The 16945-nt window shown below is 36.1% G+C and overlaps 4 protein-coding genes across 5 annotated transcripts; 2 read left to right on the top strand and 2 right to left on the bottom strand.

The window, feature by feature from the left end:
• Nucleotides 1-1061: 1061 nt before the first annotated feature.
• Nucleotides 1062-4576, top strand: LOC114172829 (probable aminotransferase ACS10). Of its 2 annotated transcripts, none has more exons than XM_028057084.1 (4): nucleotides 1062-1975; nucleotides 2050-2175; nucleotides 2268-2428; nucleotides 3274-4081. In XM_028057084.1, the coding sequence occupies exons 1-4, from the start codon at nucleotides 1622-1624 to the stop codon at nucleotides 4058-4060; spliced, it is 1428 nt and encodes a 475-aa protein (XP_027912885.1). In that variant the 5' UTR covers nucleotides 1062-1621; the 3' UTR covers nucleotides 4061-4081. The 2 variants fall into 2 exon arrangements, with proteins under 2 accessions (XP_027912885.1, XP_027912884.1); XM_028057083.1 differs by having other exon boundaries at nucleotides 1622-1975; nucleotides 3214-4576.
• A 505-nt stretch (nucleotides 4577-5081) lies between these two features.
• On the bottom strand, nucleotides 5082-9090 carry LOC114172822 (probable LRR receptor-like serine/threonine-protein kinase At1g12460). Its single transcript, XM_028057076.1, has 2 exons — nucleotides 6999-9090; nucleotides 5082-6912 (listed from the first exon to the last, which is right to left on the bottom strand). Exons 1-2 carry the CDS (start codon nucleotides 8159-8161, stop codon nucleotides 5418-5420), a joined length of 2658 nt encoding a protein of 885 aa, XP_027912877.1. The 5' UTR covers nucleotides 8162-9090; the 3' UTR covers nucleotides 5082-5417.
• Nucleotides 9091-13859: 4769 nt separating this feature from the next.
• On the top strand, nucleotides 13860-15263 carry LOC114174635 (protein MAIN-LIKE 1-like). Its single transcript, XM_028059462.1, has 3 exons — nucleotides 13860-14147; nucleotides 14224-14838; nucleotides 14967-15263. The coding sequence occupies exons 1-3, from the start codon at nucleotides 13860-13862 to the stop codon at nucleotides 15261-15263; spliced, it is 1200 nt and encodes a 399-aa protein (XP_027915263.1).
• Nucleotides 15264-16022: 759 nt separating this feature from the next.
• LOC114174634 lies at nucleotides 16023-16786 on the bottom strand. Its single transcript, XM_028059461.1, has 3 exons — nucleotides 16556-16786; nucleotides 16258-16449; nucleotides 16023-16187 (listed from the first exon to the last, which is right to left on the bottom strand). The coding sequence occupies exons 1-3, from the start codon at nucleotides 16784-16786 to the stop codon at nucleotides 16023-16025; spliced, it is 588 nt and encodes a 195-aa protein (XP_027915262.1).
• Nucleotides 16787-16945: the final 159 nt, after the last annotated feature.

The following is a 16945-nucleotide window of genomic DNA, read 5'->3' as shown; positions in this document are numbered from 1 at the left end:
ACACGCAACTGGATTCTCATCCAACCCTCAACCGCAAACGTCCACGTCTATTTCTATGCACAAATGGAAAATCTTAAGGATGATGTGATAACGATCATGGCTTTCTAACATGAAAGGTTTCTTTTTAACCTCCTAGTGTAAGGAAAAGTTGAAAGAGTAATTAGAGTACAACAAATTTTTATAATACTTTTCATAATATTTCTTCACTCTATAAGCCTAATGAGTTGTGCATTTGGATTAAAATAATATACTTAAATCAAAAATCAAGTATAGTTTTAATATTTAATTTCCATATACAAATTTATTTTATTTTTAAATATTTAGTGCATCATTTTTATCCTTACAAATACAAATTGAATACAAGTGGGTGGAAGTCATACTTGGACTAATGAAGACAGTGTATAAATGATTACAAATCTTATTTTACAATTTAGTTTTGTAAGATGAAGTTAGACTTAAAAATTTACATCTTAATATGATATCAGATATATTATTAGAGTTTATCTTATAAAAATTTATTCTTAATTAGACATATTATATCATTTCTTATTGGACCATTAATTAATATTTAGTTTCACGAATGAAAATATATATATATATATATATATATATATATATATATATATATATATATATATATATATATTCAAGGAGATGTATAGGAAGTTCCTCGTACAAATCTCATCTAACACATTTGTTTTAGACTTAAAATCAACTTATTATCATGAAAATTACAAGATTGTATCTTAACTATGATCAACAACACTCCTACTATCTCTATTTCGAAAAAAAAAATGTTGGAAGCAATGAATTTAACAACGGAAGCATCGATAGTTTCAGATAGTTTGAATGGATATATTATATATTATGTATTTACTTTATAATCTTTTCCTCTTGAATGTCCCTTATCGTAGTTAGAAGATTTCATATAAAATTGAAATGTGTCTGAGATTACGAGTTTTAGGATTTGCAGAGCTTATTCCTCCACTCAATGATGTTTTGTCTGCTTCTCCTCTCCTACCTGAATCATTTCATCGTTTGTGCGTGAGCGATGTCATTTTGTGGCCCAGACACTATCTTTTTGTTTCTTTACTTCACATTTGCGTTTCATATCTGCCGTTCATTTCGCACATTGTTCTTCTCACCACTCATGATAAACTCTTTGCCCTACGTCGCAACTCCCTAATCTATCTCTCTAATCAACCAAACAAATTGAACGGTGCATAAACCGATTGGCCACACCATCAATTGTGAAAACTGGTTTAAAATTTCATTTCATCCATTTTAGTTACGGTAAAAGGAAATGCATTGGTGATTATTTCTATTCATTCCACGGAAAGATACAGAGAGTTTGTGGAAAAAAAATGATGGGAGTTTAAAAATAGAGGTGATAGGGTAAAAAGAGGGAGAAATTTGTGAGGCTATTTTGGCGCTGAGAATATCCGAAAGAAAGAGATTAGAGTATTTTCAATTGATTATGTTTGTGTTGAGTTCAGTGTCCACACGCTACTAACAAGAAACAAGAAGAAGAGTTTGTTTCGTATTGCATTGGCTTCCATCTAGATTTGATTGCGTCAGTAACATAACAGAGAAATGGTTTTAGAGGAATAGCAGGAGAGAGATGAGAGTGATAGTGCCTCTACAAGGGGTTGTTCAAGGCACAGGTGGTCTTTTCTGGGGTTCTGTTATTCCTTGTGCCCTCTTCTACTTTCTTCAACTCTTCTTCAAAACCAAGACACGTCACCACCAACCACCACCCTCCCACAACCATAAGGACGATTCCACCACCTTCCACCGCTCTCTCTCTTTCGCTGCAAGGAACGCCTCTGCCTCTGCTTACGTGTCCCCTCGCGCCAATTCCATAACCGCTGCTAACTCTTCTTTCCATCTAGGTTTCAACAAGGTGGCCGATGATCCCTACCACCAAACTCATAATCCCGATGGTGTTATTCAACTTTCTTTGCACCAAAACACCGTGAGTGACTTCTTCTCTTCTCTTCTTTTCGCAATTGAACTGTAATTCACTCTGTTATCTGTCGCTGCTTGTAGCTATCTCTTGATTTAATTCAAGATTGGGTTCACTGCAACGGAAGCGCTGCTATATTGGGGACACCTCTCACCATTTCTAGGATTGTTCCCTACCAACCTTTCGATGGATTGATGGAGCTCAAAGTGGTAATTCTTGTCTGTTTTTTTATGTGATGAAGGGATTGTTGATGAGAAGGTTGGATGAACAAACAATCTATGTTGATCCTATAACCCTGCAGGCTGTGGCTGGTTTCATGTCTCAAGTTTTGGAAAAGCCGATTTTCTTCAACACTTCGCGAATGGTACTGACTGCAGGTGCTTCCTCTGCCATTGAGATTCTGGGCTTTTGCCTGGCAGATAACGGAAATGCATTTCTTGTTCCCACGCCACTTAGCCCCGGGTAACAATCACTTCCCAATCTCCCAATTCCTATTTTATGTTGCAGAAAAGGTTTTAAGTTGGAGCTACAGGGGCAGTTTTGTCCTGATCCATGTCATGATAGTATAAATAATGGCCTATGTCACCGCACTGGAGTTGCCGAAACTCTTCTAAAAAGATATTTGTGGTCATAATCTATGATTTATGGGCAGTTTTTCAAACCTTAACAGGGTTTAAATTGGGAGTGTAATAGCGTTTTACCACAATATTTTTACTTTTATATGCTACAAAATTGCTTGTGTACCTTAATTAAAAGCCATTATGTACAGCGTTTTTCTTTTCTTTTAGAAAAGAGGAAAATATTTCATGTGGATCCCAAAAGTTGATGCACATCAAAAAAGAAAAAGAATAAAAGAAAAAGTAATAGATTGCAGAATGAGACGTACTACTATATTAATTAACCAACAACCTTAATTAACAAACTTTTTCGTCATATTCATATTTAAATTTTCTTTGTTGATGAAAATGATATCATATTATCATCTTAAAGATGCTATAAAATATATATTCTGATAAGATTAAAAAGATAAAAAGAAATAGAAATTGTTGAATAGGTATCAAAGAAAAGTATACCTCTATCATTATCCTTTTAACTTTACATTTAAAGGAAAATAATAGATTAAAAATTAAATAATTGTTTGACAATTATATTATAATATAATAATAAATATAAATGATTGATGAGTTAAATAAAATTACGAAGAAATTGTGTATGTATTATTTTTCACTTTTAAACACAATATGCAGTTTTGACGAGGTTTTAAAATGGCGCACTGGAGCTGAGATAGTACCTGTTCCCTGTCGCAGCGCTGATGACTTCAATTTAAGTATAAATTCACTTGAGAGAACCTTCAATCAGGCAAAGATGCGTGGTCAAAAAGTTCGTGGAATTATAATAACCAACCCGTCAGATCCTGCTGGCAAATTGTTGAATCGGGAAACACTGTTGGATCTTTTGGACTTTGCTAGAGAGAAGAACATTCATATAATCTCCAATGAAATGTTTGCAGGATCTTCTTATGGTAGTGAAGAATTTGTGAGCATGGCAGAAATAATGGAGGCAGAAGATCATGACCGAGACAGAGTTCATATAGTGTTTGATTTATCCAATGAGCTTTCTATTCCAGGTTTGAAGGCGGGTGCTATCTACTCCTATAATGACAATGTTGTAGCTGCTTCTAGCAAATTGGCAAGGTTCTCCACTGTTTCTGTCCCAACTCAAAGATTGCTTATCTCCATGCTTTCAGATACAAGTTTTGTGCAAAAGTTTATTGAGGTTAACAGATTGAGGTTGCGAAAAATGTATAATATATTCGTCACAGGTTTGAAGCAGTTGGGAATTGAGTGCACTAGGAGCAGTGGTGGTTTTTGCTGCTGGGCTGACATGAGCAGGTTGATTCGGTCTTACAGTGAAAAGGGGGAGCTTGAGCTGTGGGATAGATTGTTGAATGTTGTTAAGATCAATGTTACCCCGGGTTCCTCATGTCACTGTATTGAACCTGGATGGTTTCGTTTTTGTTTTGCTACATCAACTGAAAAGGATGTTTCTGTAGTGATGGAACGGATTTGGAGAATTTCCGACTCCAGAAAGTGAAAATAGTTTATGTGCTGTCAATTAGTTCCGCAAATTTAGTTGTTTTATTGATTCTTTATTCTTTTGGAGAACCCAGCATCATCCTCGTAGGAATAATCAATCACCAAGGGGAGTTGGAGGACATCATGTTATGCAATGGAGTTGCTTCAAAACGATAGGTTGTAAATTGTAATTTTAAAAACCTATGCTTCAAGACTATAATGTTTCAATGTGTAGTCAGAACCTGGTAGATGATTTCTGATGTCTTCAAATTTGGTTTCACGTGCAATCAAAGGAGAGTGCTCAGCCTGCAATGAGAGGAGAGTGTGAAAAGAAAGAAAAGATAGAAACTCCTCTGGTTATGAACTTATGGGCATGACAGTAGTTTTATATTTTTTGTATTCTTCACCTTCATTTTTTACATTTGTTTTATTTTTTCTGTAAACTTATAATAGAGAATCACATTTTTTTTTCTTTTTTGTAAATTTTAGTACGAAAGTCCTACTGTATATCTAATATTTGATGTGATAATTGAAATTTTCTAAGGGCAGACTTTAATAAAATATCCTTCTTGGAAGCTGATGTAGTCATAATTCAATCCTCCTTGAAGTCGTTTTATCAGTCAGGTGAGCTCCTCTTCAAAAAGACGGATCAGATCTAATGTTGACAACAACTTCAGCAGAGAACTTAAGCAAAAGTAGTTTTGTTTGCTTTGTCCATGATGAAATAAGAAGACTGCACATTTTATAAGGCATCGTAGTGTTACGATCTGAGCCACTAGACATGATCTTCATACAAAGAAAAACAATTTGTTTATGGTAATGACAGACATGCATTTGTTCAAGGGGAGAAAAGGCAGAGGCAGAAAGAAAAGATAAAGACTAGAAAAAGTCATATAACTGTAAGATGAAGTTTGTTTGCAGTAGGATATATACTGTTTTAGTCATATCCTTAAACGATATGTGTGATCTTCCACATTTTCACATACAGTGGTTTATCCCTCATCACATGTTACCGAAGCCGAAACAGAATTAGTAGGAAATGAATAACAAGACTTTTTGTTTCCTCCTTGAAAGCACGAGAAGTAATGGAATAAACAAATGCCCTTATTTGCAGAAGTTACAAATTTATGAAAAAAATAATGGCAATATAAAAAAGAATACAAAAGAATTTTTATCCTTCGTCTTTTCTACGTTTTGAATGCCAAAGTAACATCCTTATCCCTTGCCACCTTGCATACACAGTCGATCCTGATCCAAATCTCCTTCCATGTATATGGCTAAATGCCTAAATCTGATACCTTCTGTCCATGAAGAATTTAACAAATTAAGCAATCACTTCAGTTCTGAGCTGCACTGCATGGAAAAGCTCTAACTGATTAATGGGAATCTAATCCATTTCTAATGGATTCAAGGACCTGGACAACCTCAGCCATGCTTGGTCTCCTTAAAGGATCCTCCGAAGTACAAATTAGTCCCAATCTCATAACCTGAATCAATTCGTTCTCAGTAAAGCCCAGTAAATTTCTGTCAAAGCAATCTGAAGCTGAGCTAGTCTCTAACGAACCTCTTACATATTCACACAAGACCACCACCTCATTTGTGGTTGGACTTTCCACAGGCTTCCTCCCTGTAACCAGCTCCAAAAGAATAACTCCAAAACTGTAAACATCGCATTTCTCACTCTGCCTCAGCCCTTGAGCCAACTCTGGTGCAACATATCCCACAGCATTGTGGAATTTGGTCAGACCATAATTATCCAAAATGGGAAGCAACTTTCCTAATCCATAATCAGACAACTTAGCTTCATACTTGTCATCTAGGAGTATGTTAGAGGATTTAATGTTGAGATGAAGAATTGGAGGTCTACAGTCATGGTGGAGATAAGCAAGGGCTCTGGCAGTTCCCACTGCAATTTGAAACCTTCTAGACCAATATAATTCCCTATTTCCTCTACTAGTGCTGGTTCCAGCATAGCCCAACCCATGTAGATTATCATAGAGATTCCCATTTGGGACAAACTCTGATAGAATCAAATGCATTGAAGAGGACCAATAATAACCTTGAAAAGAAACTAAATTAGGGTGTTGAAGATTGCCTAGTCGCCCAATTTCATGCTCAAATTCCTCCTGGTTTCTAATCCTTCCCATAGTCTCCAGCTTCTTCACTGCAATTGAGATCCCGCCTTCAAAATCAGTTCGGTAGACTGTACCAATTGATCCACCACCTATCAAAGACTCTTTATCAAGCAATGCTTTGGTACCTGCCTCCCAATCTTCATATTTTGATGGTAAACTCTTGCTGAAGAGGACCAGCTTTCCAATTATAAGATTTGATTCTGTTGACCCAAGAGGGGTGCTCTCAACAATCATAATCTGATCATCCTCTTTTTTTCTTCCACGCGCCGCCATATTCATGATGGTCACCAAACAAACCCCAGTGAGAATTACAGCTGCAGCAACAATTGCAACGATTGCTGAGGTGCTCAGAACTTTAGCCTTCCCGGGAGATGAAGGCGATGTAGCTCCGTTTACCAAGCAAGGGGTGTCCAAAGGACGACCACAGAGAAAAGGATTATTGGAAAATGCAGATGCACCAAAACGCTGTATGTTTGCAATCTCAGGAATGAAACCAGACAGATTATTGAATGAGAGATCAAAATGTGTCAAGTTATTTAAGTTCCCAAGGGAAGTGGGGATTGGACCAGAAAGTGAATTATGTGACAGATCTAGGTATTGAATCCTTAATAGGTTTCCTAGGCTTGGGGGGATGCTTCCATCAAGCTGGTTATGATGTAGATTAAGGGATTCCAGGTTTGTCAAGTTGTAAAGAGTCTGAGGAATCTCACCTTGTAATTTATTACCAGAAAGGTCCCTGCAGCGACATAAAAGAATGAACTGAGATTTTATTCAGAGGGTTTAACATAATGCAGAGCAGTTAGAGAAAGATATAAAACTCACAGCCCAAGAAGAAACTTGCAATTGCTTATATCCTCAGGAATTTGGCCAGCAAGGTTCAGATTGTGCAAATCCAGCAATTCAAGAAGCTCGACGCTACCAAAGCCCTTGGGGATCATTCCACCAATGGAATTATTACCCAATTTGATAACAATTAGTCCCCGCAGTTCCTGAATATCCACTGGGATATTCCCCTCCAGCCTATTCAATTCCAACGCCAAGAGCTTTAGGCTCTTGCATTTTGTTATGCCGGAGGGAATCTCGCCATCCAAAAAATTCCCTGAAGCATCCAAGATTTGCAATCTACCACTACAGGCACTGATCTCAGGAATATGTCCTCCAAACCCATTATACGATAAATTGAGATAGGTAAGATTTTGCATTCCAAGGACACTGAACGGTGCCAAATCAGTGAACCTATTACTTCCAAAATCCAAATGTTCCAGACTCTGGCATGAGGAAACGAGCTCCTGCACGCTCCCTGACAAGGCATTGTTTCTCAGCGACACATAAGACAACCTTGGAATGCCACAAAGCCCAGAAGGGACAACCCCACTAAGGTTGTTGAAGGAGAAATCAAACCCTTCAAGGTTAAAGCAGTTCACCAAGGAGGCAGGAATTGAACCGGCGAGGTTGTTATGAGAAAGAGAAACGAACTTTGTTTTGTAGCAGTACCGAAACAAAGCCGAAGGTATCTCCCCAGTGAAGCCATTCTTGGATAAATCTAGAAACCGAATGCTAGGCAAATCACCAATGAATTCAGGGATCGAACCAGATAAAGCATTGGAACTCAAATTGATCTTCCACAGTGAGTGAAGATCACCATAACCTTCTGGAATACCACCCGAGAGACGGTTTCCGAACAACGTCAATATCCTCAACCTCTTCAACCCCGAAAGCGACGAGGATAACACCCCTCCCAAGCTAGTGTTCCATAGCACGATTCTCTCCACAAACCCTTCAGAGTTACACGAAACACCTTTGTAATCGTTGCACGGGTTCCCACTTGAAACCCACGAACTCAAGCTGGCGCGTGGATCGTCCGTGATGTTACCTTTGAATTCAAGCAAAATTTCCTTCTCAGTCACTGCAGAAGCTGTCACAAGACAACAAAAAACGGTGCACAGTAGAGCATGAGAGAGATGAATAGCACGGTGTCTTCTCATGCTCGAAACAATGTGATCATCCCTTTGACACCATAGCTGTCACAACCGAACCAGATTCGAATTCTGAGGTGTTACTTCCTCAGCTACAACGTTTCAGGTAATCGTAAACTCGGTTCAATAAGAAACAAAACATCACGATCATCACCGACGGGAAGCATTCTCATTCAGAAGACTAGAATTGCAGGAGAGAGAGAAACAAACCCAAAAAGAAAAAAGAGAATAAAACACAGTACCCGTTTAATCTCTCACTGCTTTATCCTTCATGGTTCTCCGTATAAGCACCAAGAACAAAGATTCAACAATGCCCATGCCGCGTTCCGTGTTTTTTAATGGTTGTTCATTGTGGGGTGACATAAAAATGGGTGCTTTTGGAGAGGAAGAGAGAGAGAAGAGTAAATGTGATGAAATGAAGAAGGTGGAAATGGTGGCTGTACCTTTGCTGGAAAGGAAGCAGGTGAGACAGTGGGAGGGAATTAAATAAAGTTCTTTTAATAGGGTGTGATGTATAAATTCAGAGATTGCCACCAAATGAAGGTTGAAGCACGTGCATGAGAGAGTGGGAGAGACCCTGTTTCTCTCTCTAGACTTCAACAATGAAAACCCAATCTGTGTCTGTGAGCTTGAGGAGTTACTGCTACTAATCTCAGCACCATGTCTTGTGTTGTTGTGTAGGGCCTGCTTCTCTTAACCGGCATTTATTCTTCCCTACCAACCAAGCCACCACCTCCCACATCGTTATCAGCAACACCATCCCATTTAATATGCAAGAGGAGATGGGTAATGTGGTAGAAACATTGGGGAAAATGAAAGAAAAGTTGAAGGAAGAAGAAGATGAGAGTGGAAAATAAAAGAGTTAAGGAGTGTGTTTGTTTGTCTGTAGTACCATTTCATGGCCCTCCTTGCTTTATTCTATCTATCCGTTTCCTTAGCGACACTTTTCATTGGAATTCGTCGTAATTAGCAGTTCATGACTTAATCATCTCCATTGTCTCCATTTACTTACAACTTTCAAAAATAAAAAAATAATATATATATATATATATATATATAATCTATTATGTTTTATAAACAACTTTTTTATAATATTCTACAACTTTTGTAACGGATTCGGATAAGTATAACTATCATGATTCCTGAGATGATAAATATTAATTATTTTTAAATTTAACAGTTAAAATAAAATTATTAAAAGAATATATTAATTACAAAAAAATTATTTAGAATTTGAATTTATGTTTCTTTATTTTTTTTATTTAGATATGTGATACTGAAATTATTTTATAGAAGATTAATTTTTTAAAATTTATATTTTGAGATAAATTATTTAAATTTTATTTTTGGGAAGATCGTTTATTTTTTGAATAATTTGATTTAAATAAAACTTTTAAAAATTAAAATTTTATCAAAAATTATATTTTAAGTATTCATTTTTAACAAATTTTATTCAAAATTAAAAAATATATGTATAGAAATACTAGTGAGTATCTGCTTGTATGTACACAAAAGATAACTTTTCCACCCTCTGCTCTTCATTCTCACAATTCTATTGAATTTGCTATATATATATATATATATATATATATATATATATATATATATATATATATGTGTGTGTGTGTGTGTGTAAAACATACATCAATGTATGTATCTAAACATATACTTGAGGTTTGGAAGGATAAATTAAAAAAAAAAGAAAAAAAAACTTATAGTGGTCCAAATATCACGAAGCTCACAGTTATGAAAAAGGATTATTACATTTTAATGAATATTATAACTTGATAGTTACAGCATTTTTTATATTTTTAATGAATATTATTATTTTGTCTTTTTGTTTTACTGGATGTCTTCAAAACTATAAATTATTTCCACAATATTCTATCCAATACTTGAAGGTAAAGGCAAAGTAGAAAAAAATACATAAACAATCCGATTCTTGACACGTGGCATTTACTTGTGGTGATAGGTGATTGTGAGCGTCCGATTGAAATAGAAAAAAGGTTGGGGTCCTTCCCATTAAGTGTAGTAAACGTTTTATTATTTATTTCTTTTATTACGTATTTCAAGGGTCTGAAAAGTCCTTCTCTAAAACGTTATTCCCTTTTGTTCAAATTTGTCTTTTAGCATTTGAGCATAGAGAGGGACAAGAATCTCTTCACTTCTGTTCTTCTTTTCCTTTTATAAGTAAAAGGGTGATTTTTCTTACTTAATCAACGGTTAAAAAGACCAACTTTTGCAAATCACATACCATGTAAGCATAAATCACCATCTCCAAAAGGTAGGTTTCAATGGGGCCATGGTTTGAAAATGCATTTAATTCAATGCCTTTTTTATGTAAAAAAGCATCAATAATAATAATAATAATAATAAAAAAAAAAAAAAATCGTGGTCCTGGGGTCCTCCTAATCTTTGGATCCTTCTACCTCTTTTGAAAAGTTATACTTATGGAACCTCTAATTTCTTGTTGAATTCAACATTCCATAAATTAAATTCTTAAACTTAGAAGAGAGAAATTAATCTAAGAATTATACCTGTGTGGGTGTGTTATGTTGAAGATGATCAAGCATCTGAGAAAGTATTGAGCCATGTCCCCCAAAAGAAAACAAATGAGAGGGCCAAGTGACATGAACAATTCAATGTGATTTATGGAATCCACGTCAGACACACCATTTCGTTTTGCAATGGAATTCGAATCTGCAGCTGTGTTTTTAGTCTTGTGAAACAGTGGATGCACGTTAAGACAATTGTTAAAGGACACTTTAAGTTTAAGTAGAGTAACATATTCAATAAGCGTCATTCTGAGTTCTGAGGTTTTTTATGAATGAACAAACACTAAATACAACCAAGGAGAACAAACACAAATTGCTCTGTTGAGTTGTGCCGCACTCAATCTCAAACTGCGGACAAATGAACATACCTCACACCACAACATTATAAACTGCATAGGTTGTTTCAGACATTCATATACATATATATATATATATATATATATATATATATATATAAAAGTATAAATGTTCGAAATATCATATTATCAGTGATAAGATCAGGATACAATATATAAATAAGTGTAAACTTCACCTTACAAATTGATTTTGTAGAATTGAGTTGAACTTAAAGTTTACTTTTTAAAATTGTATCATACTCGTGGTTAAAGTTTATCCTAACAATGCCTGTTAGGTCTATTGTTCCATCAATTATCAGATCACTCATTAATGTTTACTCTCATGCACGATATAAATATACCTCGGTGTAAAAAAGTGTATTGAAAATCGTGTGAAAGTTAGACTTAAAATTCACTTTCTAACGATAAACAAATAAAAGATATTATATCTGATTATCTCATCCAAAATATCATATTATACATAATTTTCTAAACACTTAATTTCCTTGTTTATATAATTTCAAATTAATAAGAAAGATCATACTAACTATAAACCAAAGATAGACAATTTAAATCATTATAAAAACATTATTAATGAGATATGACTATTGACTTAATTTATTGTTGTATTTATTTTATTGCTGTTGTAAGAATACATTTGACTTATGATTATTCACTCAATTTATTATTGTATTAATTGTTGTTGGAAGAATATATTTGACTTATGATTATTCATTCAATTTATTATTATATTTATTCTTATAAGAACATATTTGACTTAGGATGTCATAGTTTGTAGGTATCCTTTTAGTAGAGAAGATGTTTGAACATGTCGAAAAGCTCTAGAAAGTGATAAAGAGGTGACCGGTACTAGTTAGTCGTAAGAAAAAATAAAACGACAACACTTCAAGTGAACATTAAAAGTTTAGGAAGATAACAACAATTAACAAAATTGTTATTATAATGAAATGAAATAATTAAATTTGATATTGTCAGTTCATATTATGGGTGACAAAGTGGGTTGGGCTTGATGGGCCAGTTCGTCAACTCATTTTAGCCCAACCCGCCAAGCAAGCCAAAGGCGCGTCAATCCACTCATTAGTCTTTTTTTTTAAATTAAAAATAATTGAAAAGATGAAATTTTCTATGTTATATTTTTGTAAAGATGTAAATATACAATACTATTATAATTTAAATCATTAACACTTACAAACTAAGTTCTAATTATTAGTTATAATAGAGTAATTTAACATGTAAATATAATAATTATTTTAATTTATTCAATTAAAAATATTGATTAATCAATTAAAAGCTTGGAAAATATTTATATGATTAAATATGCTTTAAATATTCATTTATAATATATATATATATATATATATATATATATATATATATATAAACAAATTTAAAAAATTAAAAATCAAAAAAATAATTGATTGGCCAACCCGCCAGCGTGTCACCCGTTGGCCCATCCCGTAACAGGACAATTACGATTCATAATCTGTTGGGGGCTTCTCCCTGCACCTCCAATAATATCTCCTGTACCCCCAAAACCTACTTTATTTTCATGTTTGCCCATGGTAAAAAAATCAGTTACTATCTCTTTTATCTCTTTCACCGCACTGCACCCCCAAAACCCCTGCACCCCTCACCGCACTGCACCCCCAAAACCCCTGCACCCAAAACGCACCCCAATAAAGCAGATTCCCTGCGGCTTACACCCTTGGAATCTTTGACCTAGGTGCAATCTGACGTTGTGCACACAACCTCCACACCTCCACACATTCTTCATCCTCCTTCTCCCTCTTCTCGTGCACATAGCCTCCACACCTCCATACACTCTTCATCCTCCTTCTCCCTCTTCTCGTGCACACAGCCTCCACACCTCCACACACTCTTCATCCTCCTTCTCCCTCTTCTCGTGCACACAGCCTCCACACCTCCACACACTCTTCATCCTCCTTCTCCCTCCTCTCCCTCTTCTCCCACGCTTCCACAGTTGTTTTCCCCGGCCTCCGCAGCATCCTTTTCTCCTCCACACTGTTGTTCTCCCCAGCCTCCGCAGCATCCTTTCGCGCCCCTTCTCCATTTTTGAAGTACTGGTTTTTTAATATTAGTACAATGTGTGCATGTGTGTATTTATATTTTAATTGATTTATTTATTTTTAGCAGTAGATTAGAAGATACTGGTTTCAATATTTTACAGGAAGGTTTTCCACGACACGAAGGGTTTTCCACACGAACAGGCGTGGGTTCTATGTTTTTTTAAGGAAACGGAATGTGTAATCCGTTTCCCAGAAGCCTAAACGGAATACAAAATCCGTTTCGTGGTTTTTTTTTAAAGGAAACGGATTGTGGAATCCGTTTCCCATTTGGTTTTTTTTTTTTTTAGGAAACGGATTGTGGAATCCGTTTCCCGTTAGTTTTTTTTTTTAAGGAAACGGATTGTGGAATCCGTTTCCTGTTTTTTTTTTTTTAAGGAAACAGATTGTGGAATCCGTTTCCCGTTTCCTTTTTTTAATTTAGGTGAAACGGATTGTGGAAGCCGTTTCCCGAAACGGAACCAGGAATCCGTTTTGGCTGTGTTTTTTGGTTTTCAACTTAGTGTGAAATCTGTTTTAGCATCTGATTTACTTCTTGCGTTTAATGTTTTTTATTTAAATTCGTTTCATGTAATTAATTTGATTGTGATCTGTCTTGAATTTGTGAAATTGAACTTGCACTTAGAGTTATTGTTTTTACGAGAAAAAAAAAAAGGAAAGATGAGGGCGAGTCTTTTTTATTTATTAATTTGTATTTTATTTTATTATAGATATGGTTAGGACACGAGAAAATTTATCTAGACGTGGTTCAAATGATGCACCCGAGACTTCCAGACAGGGTGGTGCACGGAAGAGACCGACAGCTTTGGCTCGTAGAAGGGGTCAGCATGAGACTAATGTTGTTGAGGATGATATTGTTGAGAATGAGGTTTCCGACGTTCCTCAGGAGGACGAGCAGGGGATTGATAACGATGGTGGAGGATTTCTTGGTGGTCCATATGATACATCTTTATTGGCCCGGTACGAGGATCATGTTGCACGCATGATATGGGATGGTCAGGTCAGTAAGAAGTTTTTATATAGGTTTAATTTTGTTGTTGTTAAGTATTTTTATTCTTTTTTGTTTCTTTTGTTAGGATCGAGCTGTGAAAGTGGTCTCCCATATTAAAAAGGTGAAGAAATTAGGACGTCCTCACCCTTCTGTTGCACCTTTTGTGTTAGCTTCTGGATTATCGCCTTTGTGCGATATTTTATATGAATATATCGATCTTGGTTTAGTATTGGGTTTCGTGGAGAGATGGCATCCCGAGACTAATACTTTTCATCTACCCATTGGTGAGATGACCATCACTTTGGATGACGTATGGTCACTTCTCCATCTTTCCATCAGTGGAAACTTTTGCTCTACTAAAAATCTTGAATATGAAGATTCTGTTGAGATTTTGACGACACTTCTTGGTGTTGACCGGGCCATGGCTTGTGTGGAGCTGAATCAAAGTCGGGGTGCACAGGTCCGACTTAGCTGGTTGAGAGAGTGGTATGACAACTATTGTGAAAACGAGCTATGGGAGTTTGTTGCACGTGCATATCTTTTGCACCTTGTAGGGTGCACGATATTTGCTAACAAAAGCACCACCTATGTTCGTACACATTATCTCGAATTATTTAGAGATCTCTCCACATGTCGTAGATATGGTTGGAGAGTTGCTGCTCTTGTCCACTTATATGAGCAGCTAGGAGATGCCATCTTTGTAAATACAAAGCAATTAGCTGGATATCTACCTCTTCTGTAGGTACCCATTTATATAACATTTTATTCTTTATTTTACTTGTTTTTAGTTTTATATGACAATGGTTAAATGAAATATTATTTGAATAGGCTTGGATATACGAGCACTTCCCTACATTGGGAAGGAAGCAAGTACGGGATACATATGTGGAGACCGAACCCCGTGCTCTACGTTATGTCACTGGACGCGCCATTTCCGCTATAGCTGATGTTAGAGTCCAGTTGGATGGCTTGACATATGATGGGATGATTTGGAACCCATATGTAGCACATAGAGCTGCTCGAAAACTTGTAACACATGGCATGTTTTATGGCTTCCTGAGGGTTGGTACCCTCGTACACCGTCATCTTCCCGAGCGTGTGTTGCGACAATTTGGCTTCATGTAGCCTATTCCACGATTGCCTAGTTCGCTTCCCATGATGGGCTTTGAGGCTATTGATGATCGGTGGAAAAATCACAAGCAGTTTGTTGTACATCAAGTGGTCCAAGCACCAACTCCTTTTTCATGTGCAGAGGGATATTTGCAATGGTTTAGGAGAGTCTCCCATCCATACATTTTACGTGGAGCTGAGGCGGACCGACCTAGCCTTGTGATTGTGCCCCGACTTCGTCGGAATTTGCCAGATGACATAACAGTTCAGAGGACGTCATCATCTTCCAGTGGTTTATTGGTATGTTATAAATTTAGTTGTTCATATTATTAGTAACTTTTAATGTTTGACATTAACTTGTTATTATCACAGGGTCTCGTGAAACGCATTGTAGGCGGTCTTCAGCGGATGATAGACTGTAAAGACGTTACTGAGGGCACATTTGCTTGGGATCGCACTCATGAGTTATTGCAGATGGCTCGAGATGGCGTTGAAGAGGAAGAGAGTAGAGGAGGACGTAGAGTTCGAGATCGACGACCATCTACGTCTGGATAGTCGATTTACTATTTATTTGTATTTGATGTTAGAATTTACATTTCTATTGGATTTTATATTAAGATATTTCATATATATATGGTATTTTATATTAAGTTATTTAATGTTAGCAATGAGGCCAAAATATATCCGTCCCTAGGCCAAAGGAGTTAGAATTTTATATATTGGTAAAATAATTACAAACTACAATAGTCAAATACTTAATACAATGAACAAATATCAGTCTTCCATGAGATCTACATAACTACGATCCACTACGTGTAAATCTAGGAATGCTTGCATCCTATCTCTATAAAATGATGCCCACCCTTTTGCCTTTGGGTAACAATTGCTAGATGATATGATATCCACTGTCGGTAATGGACAACCTTCCTGTAGACGAACCTGTAAATACGCAATTAGTCAATAGAGAAATAAAGTTCTTCATAAAAATAATATATATAAACATATATACCTGCACAAAATGAGAACTGTAAACATGTCCGATACAAATTAGTCGATGTTGACTTTGCGAAATAGGTGGGGATGTACGAAGTGGGAATATCGTCAAATTCTGAACTGATGACAAGCACACGAGGATTACATTATACCGATTAGCAATCGCATACCCCATGTCTGGTATAGTCATCCACTTGTCTCGATTAGCCTGTATATAATTAATTAGATTATAATAATACAAAATCATAAAAAACTTTTAATACAAAAATTTCAACATTGGTGTGTAGAAGTTATACCCCTGATGGTGATTAAACTAGCAAAGACTTTCTCAGTTCTTCCAGACGATCATAGCCTCCAACTAATGTTGCATATTCATCTCGCCATTGACTAAGTTCTTTGTATAGATCATGTCTGATTAGAGGCCACGACTCCTCGCCCATACCCAACAATGCAGCAATGCATCTATATCCACAATGATCGTCCGCCACAACATCGACAACATCGAGTATATAAGGATGAAAAACAGGATTGAACTGTTCTAGCATGGGTATTACTTTCTCTTCAATTACATGTTTGCTCTTCAGGTTGTTTTTTGTTTTTGCAACACATGTGTCTTGTCTTGAGGACTCAATGAAGGCGTCCACATGCTCAAAATATGAGGGATCACGTTTGGTTAACTTCTTTGATCTATGACTCTTGGCTGC

The sequence above is a fragment of the Vigna unguiculata genome, chromosome 2, assembly GCF_004118075.2.
Source record: "Vigna unguiculata cultivar IT97K-499-35 chromosome 2, ASM411807v1, whole genome shotgun sequence".
Taxonomy (NCBI): Eukaryota; Viridiplantae; Streptophyta; class Magnoliopsida; order Fabales; family Fabaceae; genus Vigna; species Vigna unguiculata.
The sequence above is the reverse complement of the archived record's forward strand: the minus strand, read 5'-3'. Positions and strand labels throughout refer to the sequence as shown.